The sequence below is a fragment of the Telopea speciosissima genome, chromosome 10, assembly GCF_018873765.1.
Source record: "Telopea speciosissima isolate NSW1024214 ecotype Mountain lineage chromosome 10, Tspe_v1, whole genome shotgun sequence".
NCBI lineage: Eukaryota > Viridiplantae > Streptophyta > Magnoliopsida > Proteales > Proteaceae > Telopea > Telopea speciosissima.
This window is the reverse complement of record NC_057925.1, coordinates 1,003,541-1,026,487: the sequence shown is the minus strand read 5'-3', so window position 1 is coordinate 1,026,487 and position 22,947 is coordinate 1,003,541. Positions and strand designations below refer to the sequence as shown.

Below are 22,947 nucleotides of genomic sequence, written 5' to 3'. Positions count from 1 at the left end.
ACATCCTCGTATGATACAAGAAAAACCAAGTGCAACTTAAACTGATTTAGAATAAAAACTACAATTGAGGAACAAATGATTGGTGTCAACAATGTGGACGAGGCATAGAGGACAAACACTTTTAAGATTGAAAACCCCCAACCATCTGAATCTGACTATCTGATGCCTGATGGTGCTTGAGAGTTGAGATTTCAAAATTCGCGTGGTTTGCAGAAAACCATTCGGGTCATACTTCATAATGGTTCATAAAAAAGCAGAAAAAAAAAAAGGAACTAGTTGCTTAAGTGCGGGTATGATTCCTAGCTGGTTTCAGGGATAATCAGCTTCAAATTCAAATAGTGGAAGGGAAAAGGGCTGTCTAATTCTCTATAATAATGAACACCAGAAATAAAAAAAATCACGATTTCAAATCGCTGGTAATTGGAACAAACGAAGGGTAGGTTCTATAGGCCCTTTCACTTTGAAGAGCCAAGATAAATGACATTTTATTGCCCTGATATTATAGGATCATCTCATCCACTCTGTGAGTTAAATCTAAAGGTAAATTGCAGTCTAATGATTTCATGGTGGACCTTAAATGGTTATAGCCATCTAGGTCTTCATAACTTGCTGGAGTGTGTGTGTATTGATAGAACTGGAACCCAGCATTGATAAAGTACAACAATTTGGAATTAGCAAATATTTCACCAAAATATGCGAATTTTTTGGAGTTTTTGATTTAGTAAAATTCACGATCTTGAGGTAAGTTTCATTTAATTTATACTGTTTTACTGACTAAAGTAGGGAAACAATGGTGAAAATTTGATTAAGATCTTTAAATTAAGATATAGTTTAACATGGACATTAAGCCTGCTCAATGTTAGTGACAGATAGTTTATACAGCTCCTTGGGGCCTACTTGATTTCAATCTGCAGAAGCCAGCAGTAGAATGACCCACCATTCAGCTTCATTATTCACACTTCTTCACTTCTGTAGTTCAATGGTCAACTCAGGAAGTATTATTTCAATACAACATAAGCAAGTTAGTCTCTTCAGAATCAAGAGAACTAGTAACTTTCTCTTAAGCAATCCATTTGTCTGAAAAACTATCACAATTATCAGAAGACACAGATTGATTAGGATCCACCATCCTTTATTTGATCCTTTCAAAAACTAAGAAGATGCATCTTCCAACTCCTTTTATTAAACAATTTCATCCTTTTACAAGATTAAGGAATTGAGTATCACAACCTAGAAAAAGAACATGTAGTTGGAAAATATTCCTTGTAAATACATGTAAGAACCCTTTTTTATTTCATTTTTTCATTCCTACTATTCTATTATTCTACCATCCTTGGAGACAAGATTACAAGTGAACAAACAATCACAAAAGTAAACCACAAGAAAAAATTAATGTTTCTGGACCTCTTCTCTGCAACATTCCTCTTAGAATGATCCATAGATGAAATAATTCAACGAGAGAGAGAGAGAGAGAGAGAGAGTCATGGTTTGACAAATGAAGTGGCTTGACTGATCCCATTTATGCTTTGACATATCTGCGAGTTGAATGATGGCCGAGGCAGGCCTTGGGACTTTGCGATGTGAACTCATGGCCTAATTCTTGTTGAATATGCCAAAAATAGATTTGATAGCATTGATGGCATTCTCATTGATAAAAGACTCATCAAATCTTTTCAGTAGAGGCTCAAATTCTTCCGATGTCCTCATGTTGGCCAGATCAGGATCTGTCCGAATTCTCTGCAATAGTAGCAATATAGTATGCGGGATGGTCTAAGGGCATAACTATTGAGAACTCAATTCAGTAAGAATTGTAATTGCATACCTTGAAATTTTCATATCCAGCTTCTAGAGCATCTTCAAGTGCTGAGAGTCCAGCTTGTATCTGCCAAAATAGAACTTAAATATTATGCAGGAAAAATGAAATGATCAAACAAAATATGGAACTGTACAAGCCTAGAAGGAGCAGGAATATCCCTGCCTTCATCAATTACCGCATTTTGCAATAAAGGTGTCCAGCAGAAAAGAAAAGCTATATAAAATTGTATGACTGCTGCCAAGGTTAATGGTATGAAGAACAAATGAGACTAGTGCGGTACCTGATTGAGTTTGGAATAACAACAAGCTACATTGTAACTTGCTACTGAAGCTTCGTTTGGTTCTGGTTTTGATCCCAATACTGATTCAAACTTCTCCAGTGCTTCTTCATATTTCCCATCTCTTGTATTACAAACAAATAAACGCCTAGTTAGGAGCCAAAGGAGAACAACGTAAAGCCAAATGCTCACTCGAAATAAATAATGAGCCAAAGGAGAACAACATAAAGCCATATGCTCACTCGAAATAAATAATGATTTGTATGTTTTACACTTTCAATGGTCAAGGTGTTGCTTTATTGGAAAAATATCAGAATACTAAAATAGAAATAAGTGCCCCATGTAGTCACAGTTTGAAACCAGAAAAAACTTGAGGGAAAAAAGCTCATTTCACTTTCTAAACTTACTTGTAAAGCATTAGCCCCTCACGAAGCTCCTTTTCTCTGCGTTCTTTTTGTTCAATTTTTCTCAAATAATTTTGCATCTGAAAACAAAAACCTTCAATATTGAATTGAGAGTAAAACAAGAGACTGATACTTTTTGCACTTACAGAGATGTTATCCATATTTCCAGAGTGAATTTGTACTCACTTGAATATCTCTCACTCTATTACTGATCACACCAGAATTCCTCTCAGCTCTGATAATCTCTTTCTCAGTAAGATCAACCCTAGTTTCTACTTTCCCTGGCAACATTAGGTATGTCAAAAAATGTATGAGTGCACTGATATTGGATGGAACCAGAAAATGAAGAAACGAAACATAGCTTGATGAACAAACCGTATCTCTTTTGCATTCGCATGAGTAAGGGGCCAACTCTCTGACGGATGGTATACATGGTCCTCCCATACTCAGCAGCAGGCCATATTTCTGGTCCAAACACAGCACTGCAAGCATTTTAAAACTCCGTCACAATCACATACATCATCATGGTTTCATCTCTTGAAGGTAAGATCAAGATTATTGTGAGGGAAATACAAAGAATATACTAAAAAACTGTGAAACAGAACTAGAAGTAAACAATATTTGAAGAATCCACTAATTAATCCAGTACAAACAGCAGACAAAACAAGTTTATCAGAAAATGATGTGTTCAGAATTACAGAAGCTACTAGAGAGTTCCTTTTTAACCAAACACGAAGATTACTTATATCCTTTAAGCATAGGCCACAAGAAATTCTCGAGCAGTCAGCCAAGAAGAAAGCAATTTTTGCGACTCAGAAGTCAGTATTTGCATACTAGCTTAGCAGCAAGAGATGAAAAAAAGCAAACAAGTGAGAAAAAAAACCTGGTTGCAAGTACTTTATCCCCAACAGTGAACATTCCAGTTTTATCGGCTGAGCCTCCCGGAGCAATGGCTTCAATGTAGGTTCCTCCATCCCTGCCCTTCACAAACTTCAACCCATATGGCTGATCCAATTCTACCTCATACTCTTCGTATTTTTCTTCCTCTTCTTCTCCTTCTCCTCCTCCTTTACCTTCGTTCTCTGATTTTGACGACTCTGATGCAGTGATGGATGCTTTAGAGATTAAATTGGATGGTGTAACCAGCCGGGAATGGAAGATATAGATTGGAGAGTCCAAGAATGAATGATTTGGATTCCTGGAGAAGTATAGCTTTGGAGGAGAGTTGAGGCATGGGTTTTGCTTAATGGGTGGTGTTCTTCTTGGTAATGGAGGAGAAGAACAGAGAGAAGCGCAGCTGCTTGAGGCCATAGAGATTGTGGGTTTCTACCGATCTGTTCAGACTTCAGAGATGAGGATCTTCTGTGGACAAAGTGGAATCAATACAGCCCATCTGGAGGGAGTGAGACTCCAAAGGAAGAGAAGTAGTTGCAGAGAACGAAATGTTTGGATTGGAGGGACATGACTAGTGGCTCCAGTGAGGTTTTGAGTTCAACTCAAAAGATTATGCAGCCACATGTTTCTAAATTCTAGAAAACAGAGAAATATTATTTAAGGAATTCATGTTTCTGGGCCGGCCCATTCTACCCAAGGCCCAAGGGCTGGTTTAGCACCGATCTCCCTACATGCCAGGAAGGTGCGGATGATTATCCTCTCAGGTTTCCTGTCCGGTACAGTTGTCTAGTTCCTCTCATAGGGGACAGAAATGACGACCTAAACCCTTGCCCTAAAATACTACCCGAGTGAGGTTAAGTCGTCATTTTTGCCCCCCTACGAGAGGAATCGGACAACCGTACTAGACAGCGAACCTGAGAGGAAAAAAATTCAAAAGGCGCCTGTTCCGGGGACTTAGTTGAAAACTTGGGATCATAGATATTTAAAACGGAATTGCCAAAAAAAGAAAATTTATTTTTTTTGTTTTGTTTTCTTTTGGTACAAGGATGGTTTATTAATAAGAAGAAAAAAAACTTTGTTAAGTACAGCGTGTTTAATGACTCAAAATTTAGTCATATTACAAGTAGGATGGGCCCAAATGTTGGATAGTTATCCTTAGGTCTCATACTCAAATGTCAAGTTTTTGTTTTTTTGTTTTTTGGTAGAGAACTCAAATGTCAAGTTTTAGTCCATAGAAGAGAATAGCATTGGAGCTTCGAAAATTCAGGATAAGAGAGTACAAAATAATGTTACTGAGGATAGAAGGCTTGCATGCCCAATGCACCTGGGCGTATATGATTGAATTTGTCACTTTACCAAGTGGCCTAAGTCTCCGCTTTCTGTCCAACAACAAAAATTGCCATATCATTCTGATGTGTGGCAAAATTTTGTGGACGGTCGATGATAACTTATCTTGACTAACTATGTGGTTGCTCTATTGCGACCTTAACGCAATGTTAAGGTTGCTTCATTGGGATTTATTGATCATGGGTTCAAATAAAAAATTAGCCTCCTCTCAAAGCGGGGGTAAGACTGCATACATTATATTATGAGCATCCTCAGACCCTGTAATAGCGTGAGTCTCATGCACTAGGTACGTTCTTTTTTAAACAGATAACCTATTTGCGCTTTATGGAATGGTATAGGGCCATAGGAGGTTCCTTCACATAGATTGGACTTCATGAAACCACATACCACAAGATCTTCAAAGAAAAATAATGCAATAGGACGACAAAAGGTGTGTTCCTCTCAAGAGATTAAATAGAAAAAAAAAAAAATTTATTCAGCATCAACACCCAGCTTGTTTCCAAGTGAAAAGAAAATCTTCAAATAAAAATTGAACCTATTTTTTGGTACTCAATTTATTGTTGGATTTTCCTTTTTCACAGAGATTTTACCTAGAAATAAATGGTGCCTCATTAGTGATCCAAAAGGCACATTCTTATCTGGTTGGTCCTAAAATCTACACATGGTGTTATGTGGGGCCCAAAATTTCTGAAGATAAACCCATGATGAGTCCCCTTCTCACATATCAAGTTTCAACACAAAATAAAGCTTTGAAAATCTAAAACTACAGGAGAATGCAAAATAGTAGTTGAAATACCAAAAGTATGTAGACATACTGGGGATGCATCCCAAGACAGGTAGTAGTATATGGTTGAATTTGAAATTGATCAACTACCAAAATTGCCACAACATTTTGCCACATGGAAATTTTTTGTGGACCTGAAGCTTACTTTGATAGAGAGCTTGAAATCGCATTTTTCCTCATTTATTCAGGAAATTCTTCAGCAAAATATTTGAATGGCAGAGTCCATACAAAAAACATGGGAACAAGTCTCTTCCATACATTAGGTATCATTTGGAACACGACATAAACCACTAAATTTGACATGCAGCCTATCCAAAGAGTTTCCCATCTATCTAATGGTCAGCATGCCAACTCTTATCCATGTGGGAAAAAAGTTTTGGATGTAGAGGAATGAATTCCTACCATGGGCTCAGATCAAATAGAAGCAAGATTTGAAACCTTAGTCTTCTACATGTGCAAGCCTGACAATTCCAAGACTCAATCAGCCCCCCAAGGGTCCCAAAATCCAAATCTGCGTCGCTTGCAAGCTGCTCTATGTCACAGTGTAATAATATAAAGCTGTAGGCATACAGGTAACACCATATTATATACCCATGAAGGATCTCTTTATGAAGAAGACAAGTTTCACACATGTTCATCAGTACCACCATCTGAATGATCTTTCCATCCATGAATTCGAGAAAATCAGATGATCCTAGCTATCCCCAATGTGAGCTTTCCTAGGCATTTTGTACATTGCTTTATGACCTCTAAAACAACAATAGAATTTCCTTTTTGGTGCCAGAAAAAAAAAAAGACAAACAGTAGGGATTGGAGATCCCTGAAGGAGATTATTTTAGTGGTTTTCCCTTGCACAGACTGCATGTTAAAGGAAACACAGTTTTCAGATTCCTACAAATGATGTTTTACACTTGTAATGATAGATTTTTAAGCTAGGAGTAGGGACCATAAACAGCTTCATTTGATGTTACTTTCTGAGAAAATAGAGGGTTTTGGTACACAAAATTTTTTTTTTTAATTAAATGACCAAAGCATCATATAAGACAAGAATACCATATGAAAAAATAGCATGGGCATGTTAACCATAGATATATCATGAGAATTACAAGGAGAGTCTACAAGGTTACTCGTTACCAAAATGGATACTTTAGCAGGAGAACTAGATAAATTGAACTATCCCAACTCTTACCAGCATAACTTCAGTTAAATAATTGAACAGTACCCTCCCCATAAGCATAAAGAAACTCTACACCTCCCCGGCTTCTGCTTTTATTACCAAGCAATAACACGAGTTCATTAACATACAGACTCATGTATGTCACCTCTAAATAAGTACTACTTGACTAAGAGAAAAAGGCAATAAAATGCAAAATTCACCTTCATCTGTTCAGATGGGCTGTACAAGACATCTCTATCATTCTTTCTTAAGTTCCACCTCCCAGCTTGATAGTCAAGTCTCAATAGCTAATTTCATGGCTTTCTTCTTTACTCTTTATTACATAATTTTACAAGATCCTCCGGAACCCTGAACCAATTGTCTTATGGGGAGCACTTTAGCTGCACTGCTCCAAGAGATTGCTCAGAACCCAAACAGTAGTTTAGGAAAAAGCGATGTGTGACTTGATCCAGGAGTTAAATAAAAGAAACATGTTACTTCTTCAGACTATTGCTTGAGAGGACTTTCTTTCCATATGGGCTTGTCCGTAGTGCAGGAACATGGGGCCTGATAGCCTCTACCAAGGCAGAATGAAGAACTCCCTGCTCAACAGGAAAATGTGGAACCATAGGAATTTGCAAGCAGGAAAATAAAACCAGATAGGTAGAGAAGAATGTGTGTGTGAGAGAGAAATTCCAGCATATCCTACCTTAGACTGATTAAGTGCTGCTTGAATAACATAATTTCCATAAGGGTCCAGCAAGATTTGATCTAATCGTGAGTAATTTATCAGTTCCTGAATGATACGAGGGCAGCCTTCTTCTCCAGCATATTTCAGGCATTTCTCAACCACATTGCTGCTATATTTCTGCATGGAGAGGTATCCATAGTTACCCTCCAGTTGGTCAAGAAGGTCAATGGTTGCCCAAGGAATCCGAAGTTCAAATACAAACTGCACCACATAATTCCTGAAAAATAAATTGAATTTGAAACAGATTACTAACTGAAAGAAAAACAAGTAATTTTTGACGCATGAACATGCACAACCCACAGACAGGATCACAATATGCTTTTAAGTAATGAAAAAAAAAATTAGCTATTTCTGCAGAATAAAAGGGAAGAAAGAGAATATAGTGAGTACCCAAATCGATCTTGGGAGAGGCTAAGAGCATTAGAAGTGATCTCAGAGATCAAACGCTGTCTATGTTCACCATCAGAATGGCCAAGGCACTTTTGAAGCACACAGCATCCATGGCGGTCTGTGGCAAGCTCAACACAGTGTGTGACTGCAGCTTGGAAGAGAAACTGGGGAACAAAACTCAGAGTTTCATTGAAATCAGCAAACTAGTACACTGCAAAAGGACTATAAATCAACTACAATGAGAGCAGCAATTCTAATTCCTATGCAAGAGCAAGGAGAACAGAAGGGAAGTATGTCTGACTTAATTGATTGTTGCAATCAGTAATGATGAAACAAAAGCTGTTAAATTAAAATTACAGAGTCAAACCCCATCTGATATTCCTAACCACAAATTGTACCAACACAATCCAGAATATTCGTATATAGCAAACAAATCGATATCATAACATAGAATGTCAATAAATGGGGCAATATAAAGATGATGAACCTGTAATAAACTAAGAAGTCAGTCATATAACCAATTCATAGGCAGTAGTGTACAACTAACAGTATAAAATATGTAAAAGCCTGAAGAAAGACTGAATTTCCTAGCCAATCGGATCAAGGCTGTCATCCCTTCCCTCGTCAGTCCCAATCAATCGGCCTTCATTTCAGGCCGAAGCATTGCGTACAATATCATCCTCTGTTCCGAGATCGTCAGAGGCTTTGAGCACAAATCCCACTCTCCTGCAGCTCTCCTAAAAATAGATCTCCATAAAGCTTTTGACTCCATCCGATGGGATTTCATTTGTGATGCCCTCTCCCTCATGGGATTCCCCCCCGTCTTTATCCGTTGGATCTTCGCTTGCATATCTTCCCCCTCCTTCTCTGTCCTCGTCAATGGCACCCCCGCCGGCTTCTTCCATTCTAAAGTGGGCATCCGCCAAGGCTGCCCCCTCTCTCCCTTCCTCTTCTCCCTTGCCCTTGAAGTCCTATCCAGGAGCCTCCAAACCAAAATCGATCTCCATCTTATCTCTCCGCTCCCCAAGTGTAAACACATCAATCTCTCGCACCTGGCCTTTGCTGATGATCTAATGATCTTTTCTAAGGCCTCCCACTCTTCTATCTCTGCCATCATGGACTCCCTCCACCTCTTTGAATCCCTCTCTGGTATATCTGACTCTACCAAAGAGACCCTTCTCTAGCTCACTGGCTTCTCCATTGGCACCCTCCCAGTCACCTACCTTGGCCTCCCCCTGATCCCTGCCAGGCTGTCGAGTCATCATTGCATCCCTATGCTCGACAACATCCGCAAGCGCCTTCAGCTTTGGAAAGGCAAGCTTTTATCCTATGCTGGCAGACTGGAATGTATCCGCTCTGTCCTCCAGGCCTCCTCCTTATACTGGGCAGGTATCTTCTGCATACCTAATTCTACCATCAAGGCCATTGAGCAAATCCTATGTGCTTTCCTCTGGAAAGGAAAAGAAACCCCCAGATTCCTCCACCCTACCAGCTGGAAATCTATCTGCCTCCCCAAATCTGAGGGCGGTCTGGGCATCCGTCGCATCCGCGACTCCAACAAGGCGGGCATTCTTAAGCTCCTCTGGAAAATTTCTTCTAACCAGGACACTATCTGGGTTACCTGGGTCCACTCTTACCTCCTTAAGTTTGACTCCATTTGGACTGTCAAAACCCACGCCGACTCCTCTTGGATTTGGCGTAAGATCCTCTCCCTTCGGCCCCTTGCTCTTCTTGGGATCTCCTCTTTTATTGTTGACGGCACCACCACCTCCCTTTTGCTTGACCCCTGGCACCCTCTTGGAATCCTCTATAACCTGCTTGGCCCCAGAGCCATTTATTCCTCAGGGCTTCCTAAGGATGCTCCTGTCTCTGCCCTTATCTCCTCCGGTGTCTGGTCCCCACCCCCTTCGCTCAACACTTCCATCTTCTCCCAGATCTGGCCTACCCTTCCCCCCTTGCAGCCCACCTCATCCCCTTGTGTGGACAGGGTTATCTGGCTCCACTCCCCCACTGGTATTTTCACCTCCTCCTCCGCTTGGAACCTTTCCAGAGACCCTGGCCCTTCAGTTCCCTGGCACAATTTAGTCTGGTTCACTGGTCACATCCCTCGCCATAGCCTCACTATTTGGAGAACCCTAACACTTTGCCTGCCTACCCAAGCCTTTCTCATTCACCACACCATCCCTGCTCCCCCCTCTTGTACCTTTTGCTGGACTGGCCGAGAAGATACCCCCCACCTTTACTTTGCTTGCACCTTCACCTCCACCATCTGGAATAAAGCATTGTCCTCTATTTGGCCGCGTAGCAGAAGGGCCCGAAGCTTTGATCGAGAATGGCTTTGGCTGCTTAAGACTTTTCCGGGAAACTCGATTTGCGACACGATTGGGAAGCTGGTTTTTAGCGCTGCCATACACCATATTTGGCCGGAGAGAAATCTCAGGAGATGGACTTCCAAATCTAGATCCTTTGACGTGATTTGGAAAGCCATCTCCTTTGATATTTCTTCCAAGCTCAGGTGTATCAGTCAGAGACACTGTTTGGATAACCTCCGGAACAGGTATATTGTGTCTTATTGGGGCCTTGATGTCGGCCTTTTGCGGCCTCCCTCCTCTGCGTAGGCTGGGTGGTAGTTCTTTCCCCCTTCCCCCTTCTTTTCCCGCTTTCCTTCTTGTATTTTTTTCTCTTTCCCTGCCCCCCCTTGGGGTTCGGTAATATATTCATATACCAAAAAAAAAGACTGAATTTCCTAGGCATTATAGCATTAGTTATGCAAAATGTGAGTTACAAAAATAAAAAAAATATCATATAAAACAGTATGCATTACTTGGAATATACAAGACATAGTAGATGACTGGAGCTCTTGTATTAAAAGGGGTGGCGTGTGTAAAATGAAATACAAGTTACTCATGGACAAGAGTCCAAATCAATATAGAAACACATAGAAAGTCTTTCACATACAACCAAATCAATACAGAAATGCATACAAAGTCATTCAGATAAAAGTTTTAATTCCAGAACTTTAAAAAAATACAATGATGTGCTGTACTAATAAATGAGGGTGTTTATATACATAAGAAGATAACTGAAAGTGCCATCCATCACATAAGGGTGTTCCCAAGTAAAACAAAAATGTCAAAAATAAAAGGAGCAATATGTTCCCTGTAGTTTGAACTGAATATATCACTGTTCAAGTTGGAGTAAAAACCGAGCCTCTCCTATGCAAAACAATCGCTGAATGCCAAATTGTAAATCAAGATGCAAAATCAAATATAGGGAGAAAAACTTGTGAGAGGAGATATCCATGCATGATTTTACTTTTCTAGAAATTACACTTACAGAAATATTTAGAGAAATAAAGAGTACAGTAGCCTTGAACCATTTCGATATCAAGACAGCAATTTCACAATGTTTCCGGAATTTACAACCCCAGAAATGCACACAAGCAAATCCATGTCTCAACTCTGAAACTCACATACTAACCACCCTTGAAACAATTGATTGTAAGACAAGAATGGGATCGATAATCAGCATTTGTTTGTCTACCTTTCATCGAAATTGCATTCGCTAATAGTAAGGGGGCCACCAGATCTGCATAACAGGCCCCTCCTTAACAACTATGTCCTCTAGGACAACTTTCTGATCCCAGTCTTCTCTTATATATCCATTCTATTTTCTCAATTTCATATTAGTTGAGGATTTAAGGTCTGGTTTTGCATATTCTACGTTTATCTATATGAACCTTGTTAACGACTGAAGATCTGGTTCTTTTTTTATTTGGAGGGGGGTGGGTGGCTGTTCATAATTATTTTCTCTACCGATTTGCCATCTCCACACAGATATTAATGTAGCTCTAGAATGGTAGGAGACCAACTAGAAGCCAATAACCAGGATCTGTTATGAACAGTAACTCAGGTAGGTCAAAAATAGATATTTTGGTCAAATTAGGGTTAGGGTTTAATGGATCTTAGGGTTTGATGGTAGGGTTAGGGTAAGTTGATGTAGGGGAGTCTTCCAGTGAAGGTTACATTAAGTTTTAATGAGGGAAGTGTGCTGGAATGAATTGGCAGCAAGGTTAAAATTAGTTGTTTAGAGGGTGGGAGAATTGGGGTGGGAAAATGCTGATGTGACACTTCAAAATCCCACCCCATCCTTGTTTGGTTATCCTGGGGTGGTGAACTTACAAAAGCTAAGGGAACATCATTAATTGCTTTGTCTGCTGATGTGACACTTCAAAATCCCACCTCTAGCCTATTCATGGGAAAAGTAACTTTACCTCAACATTTTCACTCCAATAAAACCCCACCAACATGTGGGTCCCATCTTCCCAACAATCCCACCGCACCTTCCCCTCTAAACAAACAGGGCCTTAAGAGTTTTGGGTTTTTGAAAAGAGAAGGGGATGAATTTATAGGGTTTGGGTGTATGGAGGATTAGAAGAAGAATGGCTAAGGTTATGGACGATTCAAACTTATTGTTGCTGAAGAAGTACTTAGACAACGCTTGTTTGAATGGAAGATCCTTGAAAAATCAGAACTTGAATGTAACAGCAATGGAGAAGAAGAGCAGCAAAAAAAAAACTTCTCATTAATATAAAAAATTTGTGTCTTGTGCTTGCCCCCCTTACAACCTTATATAAAAGACTAAAAAATAGACTCTTACACTAAAAAGAAAAGGCCTAACCCAATCCTTGACCTATTAGGTAGCCTAAACTGATTAGGAAGCTGAAATAGACTCAAAACAGAGTCCTAGTCCAGACCGACTAAACACTTAAAAGAAAAACTACTAAAATCACTTAAATTGAGCCATTGGTTGAACCGGTTCAATTTAAGAATAAAAAAACCAAAACAAAACTAAGTATGGAACTAAAACAACTAATCCCGTATGCAACCCTATTACTCATACTTTAGGTCCATAAAAGTGACCTATTACATTGAAAACCCATGGGATCAAAGGCCCAACATGTATATAACCCAACCCTAGACTTATTCCCATTAAAATAAGCCACTTTTGGTGATGTATCTGCATCGGATATCAATATGTTTGTTGGTTTGGGTAGGTCCAACTGAGGACTCTGGTATTGAAATTTTGAAATGACCTACGCATCTATTCAATTTCCCACTTGCATAAGAAAAATAAAATTTAAGGATATGGTGCCACACAGAAATCCAAAGGTTGGTTTGTCAAGATCGTCCTCCTATAATTGTGAGTGATATCCCATCCAACAAATGGACATCATTTAAATGGTCAAATCAATGAGCATGTACACTTGGGTTATTCCACCATTTCTGAAAGAACCATGCACTTACTTCAACTGTGTGAATGTGTTAGGGAGGCAATTTAAAAAAAAAACTCAGATACAGGAGCAAGGGAGAGAACAGGGTTTCCTAATGAAGTAAAAATTTGAGAAAGAGTGTTTGAAGTACAAACGACTACAATTAAGAAAAATAATAAATATCTACATAAAGAATCTAGGAACCACTTAGAATGAACTCCTATAAAACTTAAGACATGGACAACTTTTAGTTGAAAACAATGTGTTCCAAACAAAACATTAGGTTTGTGTAAACTTATGGGTAACAAACATTCTGAAAACATGCGATGAGATGAACTTCAGCAAACCAGGACCTGGTTACCATTAAGTGTATTGTAAGATGAAGATCGGAAACTAATCATGCAGCAGGAACTGTGTATAAAAAGGGATGACTAAATTTGGCAGTATCAAGCTTATCCCTTGCATTGCCTCCCATGGAGGGAGTCCCAGTGACCTGAGTACACTTTGTTTGAAATGGATGATCTGTTCGTAGTAAACACAAATAGGATATGGTTAGTAGAGTTGAGATGCTTGACTTCACAATTCACACTTTTTGGGCTTTTTCTTTCAATTTTTTATTTTTTTATTTTTTATTTTGATAGATAGCTGAGCATTCTTCATTGAACTAACAGAAGGGGAGATAGGAAGGAAACAGAGAAGCACATCTAGTAAGAATATTGTCGATAGGAGAAAATAGGAGCATTTGAAGAAAGTGCAACAGACTGGTAATAGGTAATCATTCCACACTAGTGTATTGCCTCAAGGGTCAAACACCTTTTATTTTATTTTTTTGAGCTGCAAACTATGAAGGGTCTAGCATACGGGTACTACTACTGACAGTTCAAAGTGGTATGTATATGCACCTTCTAGTTTTGGGGTTCTGTATCACTTCCTTAAAGGCCTCATCTTGTTTAAGTGGTCTCCTCACCACCCTAATAAAAAAATCATTTAAAGGAGAAATTTTTCTCTTTCAAGATTTTATTTCTAGATATATTCATGCTTTATATACATAGAGGCGCCTTTGCTTTGAATAGAATGCATGATATTATACAAGCCTTCTTCATTACACCCTACAATATCATGTTAACATGACACAAGATGCGGGCATAAAACCAGTGTCAAATTCATGAAACCCAGACCCATCAGTTTCAGTGGCAAGCCCAACAGTCAATTTTGATAGTTTAAATTAGAAATTCAAATGTAACAGTTAGAATACAGATAATAAATGGGTATTGAAACAAAACAAAGCAATTATGAGTTAAAACCCAAACATATGCAACACTTAACCAGGAACATCTCTTCAACCAAATGCATTGTAGATTTTCGAATTTTACTTTTGACGACCTTCATTGTCATGTTGCATTACTTCCACATTTGTACTCCTCTCTTTTGAATGTTCTGTTAAATGGTAAAATTAGTTTAATATATATGGACTAGTAGATATATCTTTCTTACCTGGAAGTTATACACATAGTTGTCAAGGCGCCGCTTAGGCGTCCAGGCGGTTTTGCTGGGGCCTAGGCGACAACCGCCTTATTGCAGGGCGCCTTGCATTGGTTTTATTGGTATCGAACCTGGTATTGGCCCTTATTTATGCCAAATATCATTTAAGTAAATATTTTGATGACTTGAGTTAACTTAATGTTGATTTTTTATGACTTGAGGAGGCTTAGTGTTGATTTTTTATGATATAAGGTATATATTGTAGCATACTAAAATAGTTGTAGCACATTAAATAATGTTAGAAAAGGGGGAAAATAAAAAATAACACTTGAGAGTGCCTTGGCCGCCTAGGTGACGCCTAGGCGGGCGCCTTGTCGCCTAAGCGCTTAGGCACCTCTCTACCACCTTGGGTTGCCTTGCCGCCTTGACAACTATGGTTATACATTTAGCTATTAATATTTGATGTGTACATGCAAGCTTACCCAATTTTTCACATCAAGTTAGAGCAGAACACAAAAAGTAATACTCAGAGAGGTTATGACATCCAATTCTCCTAGACTCATATCTGCACCATTCTTCTTTAACATGGCATGTATCTGCGTCTAAAGTCCATATGTATATAATGCAACACAGATATGATGTTATAGTTATTAAATAACTATTCATGATGGTCAGTATGGTGCTTCCCCCGACAAGTATCTCACTCCAGCATGAAATTTCTATTGTCAACCTCAATGTCACAATTTTGGTGAACAAGGTAGTATGGCTTTTTCCATTACTATTCACCATATGGGATCCTCACGTCAAAAAATAATTCCAAGGAAGAATCTAGTGATATATGATATCTCACCACCAGTTAAAAATACTATGAATGACCATGATATAAATAGGAGAGATCATTACACATTCATAAAAAGTAGAGATGAATATGGAAGAGTTTGCCTGTGTTATATCTTTGTAGTCCATGGTTCCATGAATTGTTTGATATGTATTGTATTGTATCATGTGGAATTTATCCCCCTCAGGGCAGATTTCCAATGCTGCTCGTGTGGGGGAATTTGGAAGCAGTTTTGTCAACAGGAGGCCCACATAGTCAGAAGAGAGACTGTCAGTGCGGGGCCAACATGGTCAGAATGTGAGAGGGCAGGGGAAAGCATTCACACAGCCTGCGTGGGGATCTGTTTCCCTTAAAACTTCTTACCAGAATCACATACTTAAGCTGCCCAGTCCAACCCCCCCATGACCAATAGGAGTTCAAACCACAACCTTGATTTGTGGAGTTCGGTCTACATTACTGTGTGGGATTTTTCATCCCATCCCAAACCTACTAAAAAGTAGTCTACTCACAAATTGACAATTAATCATCTTAACTCTTGTAAGTTCCACCAAACCCAACAGAGCCTTCACCTAGGTTGTCAAAATTCCATTTTTCATAAAGTCATTTAGTAAGAAAACTCCCTTACAGAAAAACTACATCTGATGTATACCTCAAACCTCATTCACCAATTAACAAAGAAAACTAGTAACAATTCTGTTCGGTAAACAACAAAGTCCATTTTCCTCGTTGCTACACTAAATACAAAAGATTCCTTGTGATATGCTTTCAGAATCATCAGGCTTTGTTCAAAAATACAGCCAAGAAATGAGATTCTTCTTTGTAATGGGTCACTTTAATAGGCCTAAAATATGGGTAGAAAGTAGGAAAACGAGATTTACTTCATTAGTTTAGTTAGAATCCAGTTTTGAGTCAATTTCTTTCATTATTTTAGTTTCCTAGTCAATTTATGTTACCTTATTAATTAAGGATTGGGTTACGACTTTCCTTTTTAGTGTTTGAATATGTTTCTTAGCCTTCTATAAAAGTTTGTAAGGGGCTACAGCCTTGTACACGAATTTGAATAATGGATTGAGGAAAAAAAAACATAGCTTTGTGCTTTGCTCTGTGAGAGAGTATGGTGAGATGCCATTGGTGAGAGGCCGTGGGTGAGAGACCCGAGTCAGAGAGACTACCCTATCTTCTTCTTCCCTTCTTCGATTTCCTTTTTTTTATTTTATTGTTCTTGATTTTCCTACAAATCTGTGAACCGATCGAAGTATTTACTGTCGCTGGACCTGAAGTTTGCAATCCGCTAGTGGACTGGTTAGCACTTGTGACTGGTCTACATTATTTGGTATCAGAGCTATGGAGGGACAACGATAGAGTCAAGGGTCACTGAATTCTACTTCCCATTGAAGGATGATCATTCAAGTCGGATTCAACATCTCTACCAAACTTGTGGACGAGTTTTTTTTTTTTTTTTTCAAGTAGTGGAGAATTGATGCAGATAAGTCACCTAAGGGGCTTATTTTATTGAAAATAAGCCTTGAGTTGGGTTATGAATGTGTTGGGCCTTTGATCCCATGGGTTTTCTTTGTAGTGGGTCACTAATGGGCCTAAAATATGGGTAGAAAGTAGGAAAACGAGATTTACTTCATTAGTTTGGTTAAAGTCCTGTTTTAAGTCAATTTCTTTCATTATTTTAGTTTCCTACTCAGTTTATGTTACCTTATTAGTTAAGGATTGGGCTAGGCATTCCCTTTTTACTGTTTAATTCTGCTTTTGAGTCTTTTTATATCAGTTTGTAAGAGGCTGCAGCCTTGTACACGAATGTGATTAATGAGATTGAGAAAAAAAAAAAACCTTTGTGCTTTGCTCTATGAGAGAGTATGGTGAGATGCCATTGGTGAGAGGTCGTGGATGAGAGATCCGAGTCTGAGAGAGACTACCCTATCTTCTTCTTCCCTTCTTTTATTTATTTATTTATTTTATTGTTCTGCAATCCTGCAAATCTGAGAACCGATCGAAATATTTACTGTTGCTGGACCTGCAGTTTGTGATCCTCTTGTGGACTGGTCTACATTAGATACCTTTATCAAAGAGGTGGCAGATGTTTAATCCAAGCCAATTGCCATGAAAGCTTCTAGTTTCAAGGGTGTCATTGAAGGGATTAAGAAAAAATTCTCGGGGCACCTAGGCAAACCAAAGTTTAGTTTAATTTCTCAAATTTGTAAACAATCAATTAATAATCAACTAACTATTAATCCAACCATTGGGGTTTTGCCACAAGGTACAAACATTACATTCAGATATCATGGAAACTATCCCAAATTTTCTTCACAAATAGCACCAAAGAGTATGGATTACATGCAATATATAGCAGAAGAATTGGTGAATTGGAAAACATGAAAGCATTTTTCTCAAAAAATTTCAAGCTCTTACATATAAAACCCTTTCTTTAGGTTGGGGTATGTAGTTCCTTTAATAATACAATCTTCTTTCCCTTTAGATTAAGATGTTCGTTAAATTCAAGCAGGAAAAAGAAAAGAGAAAGTATGTTTAAACATTATCCTGTTTATCTGACCCTAGCGTCAATGCTTCAGATCTTAAGTGTCATACCTATATGGGCAGGAGATGCTTTGCCTACATCAGAAAACAGAATTCATTCCATAAAGTCTCAGGAGTCTCAGGGAAGACAAAACAGCGGACAGAAAGTAGCTTTCTTTAACAAATGAGATATCAGAATTGTACATTATACAAAAGCTAAAGATATCTCCTATCAGCATCCTCCTAAAAATACAAAGGATAATATATTGGCTAGAGAAGTAATGAAAAGACATACTCATACATAGGAAAATGGCACTTGTAAGCACTTCCTTTGAACAGAGAAGGATCTGCTATCTGGATTTATTTATATATTTTGGGGGGAAGGTGTTTTGGAGGGCCCAAGTGTGCCTTTCACCTTCTAATGGAGTAAGGGGTTAAGAGTTCCTACTAAAACACAGTTCCTTTTATGGTCTACTCTCAGGAACTGTCTGCATTTGTTGTCTGGGTGCTGCTGAATCTGTATCTCAGCTTTTAAGGTATGGTTAGCTGAAAAAGATGAGACGAATTGGGCAATGCCATGACCTTTTTCTGGGTTACTTTTCTATTTCAAGATGAGGAATGGGAATCAAAGTTTTCAAGGAGGGGCGAAAAATGTTGGTTCCATATGCCAGATGTGGTGGTGTAAGGAATCATTTTTTGAAGGGCCTCCAAAATCATGCTGAGCATATGTACAAGGTGGACCTTGAAGGTTAAGGAAAAGATGTTGTTTGGGCATCCACCAGTAAAGAACTCTACTAACAATAAAGGAGACTGGGAAGACTTTCTTCTGTAGGTTACAGTTGGGTTGTACAGCCTCACTTCTTGAAGACTGAATAGAGCATAAGGGGTCTTTCTTTAATAAAATTTCCTGTCTTATCAAAGAAAGGGAAAAATCCTCACAAATGTTTTTGGAATCTTTAGCAATAAGGAATGTAAATGATTTTCTCATTCAAGAAGACATGGAGCAGAAAGTACACATTACATAAAAGAAACTATATCTAATAAGAACAGTACCCAAGCACCTAAAAGTTATACAAGCTTTTTCCAGTATGAAGTTTCTCTGTCACCTTCAAATTACTCTTAATCACCTTAATATATACAATGTTCAATCATAAACTTGAGTTATAAGTTTATAACCATCACAAATGCATTGCAGTAAACAAATAAGTGTATAAGAAATTGGCAGAGCATAAAAGGAGAGGAATAAAAGTTCTTACCTCACTATATTCAGGTATTAAGTATTGTAAGCAGCGCTGTGCAACATGATTACCATTCATATCTTTTATCAAAAGCACAATACCAGGCTTTAGAGAGGAAACAATCATTGAAAATTGCTCAGGAGTCTTAAGGGTCTCAATCACCTTCTGTACAGCTCGAGTCCTGTGTCACAGAATGGAACTGGGAATATGAAGAGACACTTTATGCAAATTAAATACAATAAGAAATAAAATACAAAATACCAAAAAATTAAAAGCATAAAAAGTTGAGGAGAAAGCACAGACCCATGCATGTCGCATGAAATTCTAACAAGGTCACCAGGTTTTCTCGTAATTGCATGAATGATCTGCATTCTCTGATCGCCATCACACACTTCGAGCAGCTTCTGGACAAGGTAGTTTCCAAAAGGATCTGTCATGAGTTCAACAATGTGACCAATTATCTCAAGAAAGATTTTCTCAACATCTTCTGCAGTGCCTTCGCTGAATTTCCTTTGCAAGAAACGGCAACCATGTTGATCCTTTGCCATAAGATATATTCTACCTGTAACCTCGTCCATGGAATTATACCTTTGAGGCAGTGACCTTAGATTATTATTTCTGATGTCCGCAGCATCAGGAGATGAACACCGTGAGTTCCGGCCATCAAGCTGGAAGGATCCCGCATTCAGAATGGATGGGTGGTGGTGGAAATGACCATTTGAGAGCGTCCTCCCGTTGGCATTGCTGTGGTTCAGAGAATCACGTCCTCCATCAGATCCAGGCTTTATAGCTCTTATTGAATTCAAGCCATGTGATCTTGTTAGAATCTTCTCAGGAAAACTATGTTTTCCCACTTTGTCCATAACTTGGACTGCTTCAATGTCTTTGGCAGCAAGAGCAGGAGGATTACCTCCCAAACTACTTGCAGATGTCTGTTTCTGGCCATGTGCAAATGGACAGCCATCACCCCTTCCACAAAACCCCCGAGTGTAGTAATGACATACACCATTGCTCATAAGTGTTGGATTCGATGAGTTAAATCCCCTACGAGCTGCAGCATTATTCCAAAAGGCATCTCGATTAGATTGTTCCAGTTGGTGGGAGATGGGCATTTCGAAATAAGGCTGTCTCAGGTTCCTAGTCATAGGCCCAAGTCCCTCATTCGCATTTGCTTGCATTGAAAGGTGAGCTTCTGATCCCTGATTCCGAAGCTGTTGTGAATACAGGTAGTGTTGACGCATCCTACAATACCTCTCTTCTTCCATATGTCGCCAAGTGAGAGGCGAGCGGCCCATTTGCTGTGGCTGCATGTAAGGAAGAGGTGATTGTGTTTCCACGAAATACTGGTGCTGATACGGCATCATTGGGAACTCCACTCCAGGGACAGGAACGCTTGATAAAACCTGTAAAGAGTGCATTCCAGGAGCTAATGGCATAGCTGCAGAATACATTGGGTGGCTCTGTAGTTGCTCCCCAAGGGCACCCGATAAATTCTCAAGCGGCTGGCCAGAACCAGGTTTCTGTTTCTCTAGTTCCTGAACATTGAGTTTTAGAAAATTTGTGCTTCGCTGACCATTCATCTCCGCATTTAACCTATCAACCCCATTTGATGCGGCAGTCACCAAATTCATGCCATTTAGTGTATTGGGTGATGAGGGGTAGGGAACTGCTACTACTCCGGAATCCAAACGTGAATGAGGATTCTTTAAGCAGTTTGGATACTGTCCTTCATGTACAAAGGTGCAACTCTGTAATGTATTATAGTTAACAAGCTGAGGGCTTGGTGATTCCAATGCCACTCCATCTTTGAAGCCCAACTCTACAAATGCAGATGTCAAGGATTGATCGTCAGGAAGATTCGAGTCCTCCCTATCAATATTCTTGACAGGTGACTGACAGTAGCTCCTCACAGTTAATTTTCCTCCATCCATATTTCCATTGGCCTGAGGACTCTCATCACTGGAACTTTGAGAGGAATTCATACAGGCAGCTCTGGGTCTTTCAAAGGACAATCCAGTATAGAAAGCAGAATTGCTGCCAGGGTTTGCTGCCTGGGATGCATGGTAGAACTTAGTAAAAGTTGCAGGTGGAGAACATTTCCTGTCCCCCTCTTCCAGACGATTCATTTCCAAATTCACTGAGGAATTAAGATGCCCAGATTCCTCAGGATGCGTATTTTCAGAAGTTGCTTCTGGTATCGCACCCAGAATGAAATCAATTTCGTCAAAGTCCTGTTCAGTCCCTCCGCCCATCTTCTGAATGGCAAAAAGATTGAAACCAAAATGCGATGCCGAACAGAGCCAGCTCTAATCGACAATGCAGATCTAAGGACAAGCCCTGCAACCTCTATACCGGTTAGAAAACTGACTCAAGGGATGACATTGCAGTAAATAACAGAAACGGCAAAATAAGTCATCTAATTTATTCTGAAACGTTAAAAAACCCCATCAAATTTACTACGGAACCAACACTCATCGCTGAACAAATGAACAACCAACGTTACTTTTTCGTCTACCAGAAATTATCAAATAACATAAGAGGCATGAATACTCATTAATTCAAGCCCATCATCCAGGGCAACCAGATTATAAAATTCATGACTTCGTTTAGACGAAAGCCTGTATATTTATTATATTTGCAGAAAACCCATTGAAACCAAAGTGTTGAAACTCATCATCGTCATCCGATTCTCCCAAGTCCCAACCCACAGAGAAACCACTATAACCGAGAGGCACAGTCATGTAGGCATCCAGTCAACACCAACAGATTTCACACGAGAAAAAGGATCAATGCACAAAATCCAGTCCCAGAAAACAAGACAAATGCAAAGCTTTCATAACCACGATCATCATCGTCAAACAGATTACCAAGGAGTCATTCCTCGAATTCTTCGACGACGTCCGGAAAGCCGTACGACCAGGTAAAAATAAAGAGTGGGAAAGAAAACGGAATTTTCCGCAATAATTCAGAAAGCCGAACTGAATTCGATCAATCCATGAAAATGAAATGTACCAAAACCCCTAAAACCCTGACCATCAAAAACCAAACTCAAAAATAGAAAAATCGCAAAACCCACTGCAATCATACATAAGAAGTAACCGCGATTGCGGAAATCCAACACTACTATCAAAGAAAGAAAGGAAAACAGAGTCCATAGATAAGAAAGAGGAGATGTTGAGCGATAGATGGATGAAGAAAGGAATGAACGATGCAAGTATACGTCAATAGAGATGTACCAGTGAGGGAAGCGCCGGCATTAGAGAGAAGAGTTATCCATCATCGGTTAAAAAAGGAAAGAAAGAAAAGCTTCGGTCTTGGTGTTTTTGCAGCGACACAGAGAAAGGTGGGAGAGACGGTGGGGTCTTATGGTAAATTAAGAGAGAAATGCAAAGGGGATGGAGATGGTATTGGTAAGGTCAGGAAGAGAGGCGGCGTGGAGGAGAAGGAGAAGTTTTCACAAGGAAGGAGAGAGAGAGAGAGAGAGAAAGAGCGAGAGAGAGCATGGCACCATGGCACAATGCATATTCCATACCAAGTTACCAACGCCACACCCAACACCAACTACATGGGAAAGAAGCCAATGCCAAACCACATTAGAGTCCATGCATGGGATCATTGGGAAGGTTTCCTCTTCTTTCCCTTTTTGGTTTTTTTTTTTTTTTTTTTTTTTAAATCTTTTCTCTTTTAACTTCTTTTGGAGTTTTTGGTTTGGTTAGGTTTCGGGTAGGGTTGTAAATTGGTTTGGTCTAGGTAATTGGTATGATTTCTTAAT

The 22,947-nt window shown here is 39.2% G+C and overlaps 2 protein-coding genes across 2 annotated transcripts; both read right to left on the bottom strand.

Annotated features, from left to right (window-relative positions):
• Positions 1-1,382: 1,382 nt before the first annotated feature.
• Positions 1,383-3,935, bottom strand: LOC122642798 (protein MET1, chloroplastic). Its single transcript, XM_043836395.1, has 7 exons — positions 3,381-3,935; positions 2,873-2,979; positions 2,684-2,778; positions 2,501-2,577; positions 2,097-2,217; positions 1,823-1,882; positions 1,383-1,737 (listed from the first exon to the last, which is right to left on the bottom strand). Exons 1-7 carry the CDS (start codon positions 3,806-3,808, stop codon positions 1,594-1,596), a joined length of 1,032 nt encoding a protein of 343 aa, XP_043692330.1. The 5' UTR covers positions 3,809-3,935; the 3' UTR covers positions 1,383-1,593.
• A 2,647-nt stretch (positions 3,936-6,582) lies between these two features.
• LOC122642763 (putative pumilio homolog 8, chloroplastic) lies at positions 6,583-22,713 on the bottom strand. The gene is made up of 7 exons (XM_043836342.1): positions 22,412-22,713; positions 19,479-21,512; positions 19,194-19,356; positions 7,820-7,983; positions 7,388-7,646; positions 7,177-7,280; positions 6,583-7,047 (listed from the first exon to the last, which is right to left on the bottom strand). Exons 2-7 carry the CDS (start codon positions 21,425-21,427, stop codon positions 7,008-7,010), a joined length of 2,679 nt encoding a protein of 892 aa, XP_043692277.1. The 5' UTR covers positions 21,428-21,512; positions 22,412-22,713; the 3' UTR covers positions 6,583-7,007.
• Positions 22,714-22,947: the final 234 nt, after the last annotated feature.

Excerpts from the sequence above, each read along its gene's own strand:
- LOC122642798 (XM_043836395.1), bottom strand. The coding sequence starts at position 3,808 with ATGGCCTCAAGCAGCTGCGCTTCTCTCTGTTCTTCTCCTCCATTACCA. Across the intron at positions 2,980-3,380 it reads GATAAAGTACTTGCAACCAG|TGCTGTGTTTGGACCAGAAA; the intron begins GTTTTTTTTCTC and ends AAATGCTTGCAG. Across the intron at positions 2,218-2,500 it reads GAGGGGCTAATGCTTTACAA|AGATGGGAAATATGAAGAAG; the intron begins GTAAGTTTAGAA and ends TTGTAATACAAG.
- LOC122642763 (XM_043836342.1), bottom strand. The coding sequence starts at position 21,427 with ATGGGCGGAGGGACTGAACAGGACTTTGACGAAATTGATTTCATTCTG. Across the intron at positions 19,357-19,478 it reads ATTTCATGCGACATGCATGG|GACTCGAGCTGTACAGAAGG; the intron begins GTCTGTGCTTTC and ends TCTGTGACACAG. Across the intron at positions 7,984-19,193 it reads TAATACCTGAATATAGTGAG|TTTCTCTTCCAAGCTGCAGT; the intron begins GTAAGAACTTTT and ends TTTGTTCCCCAG.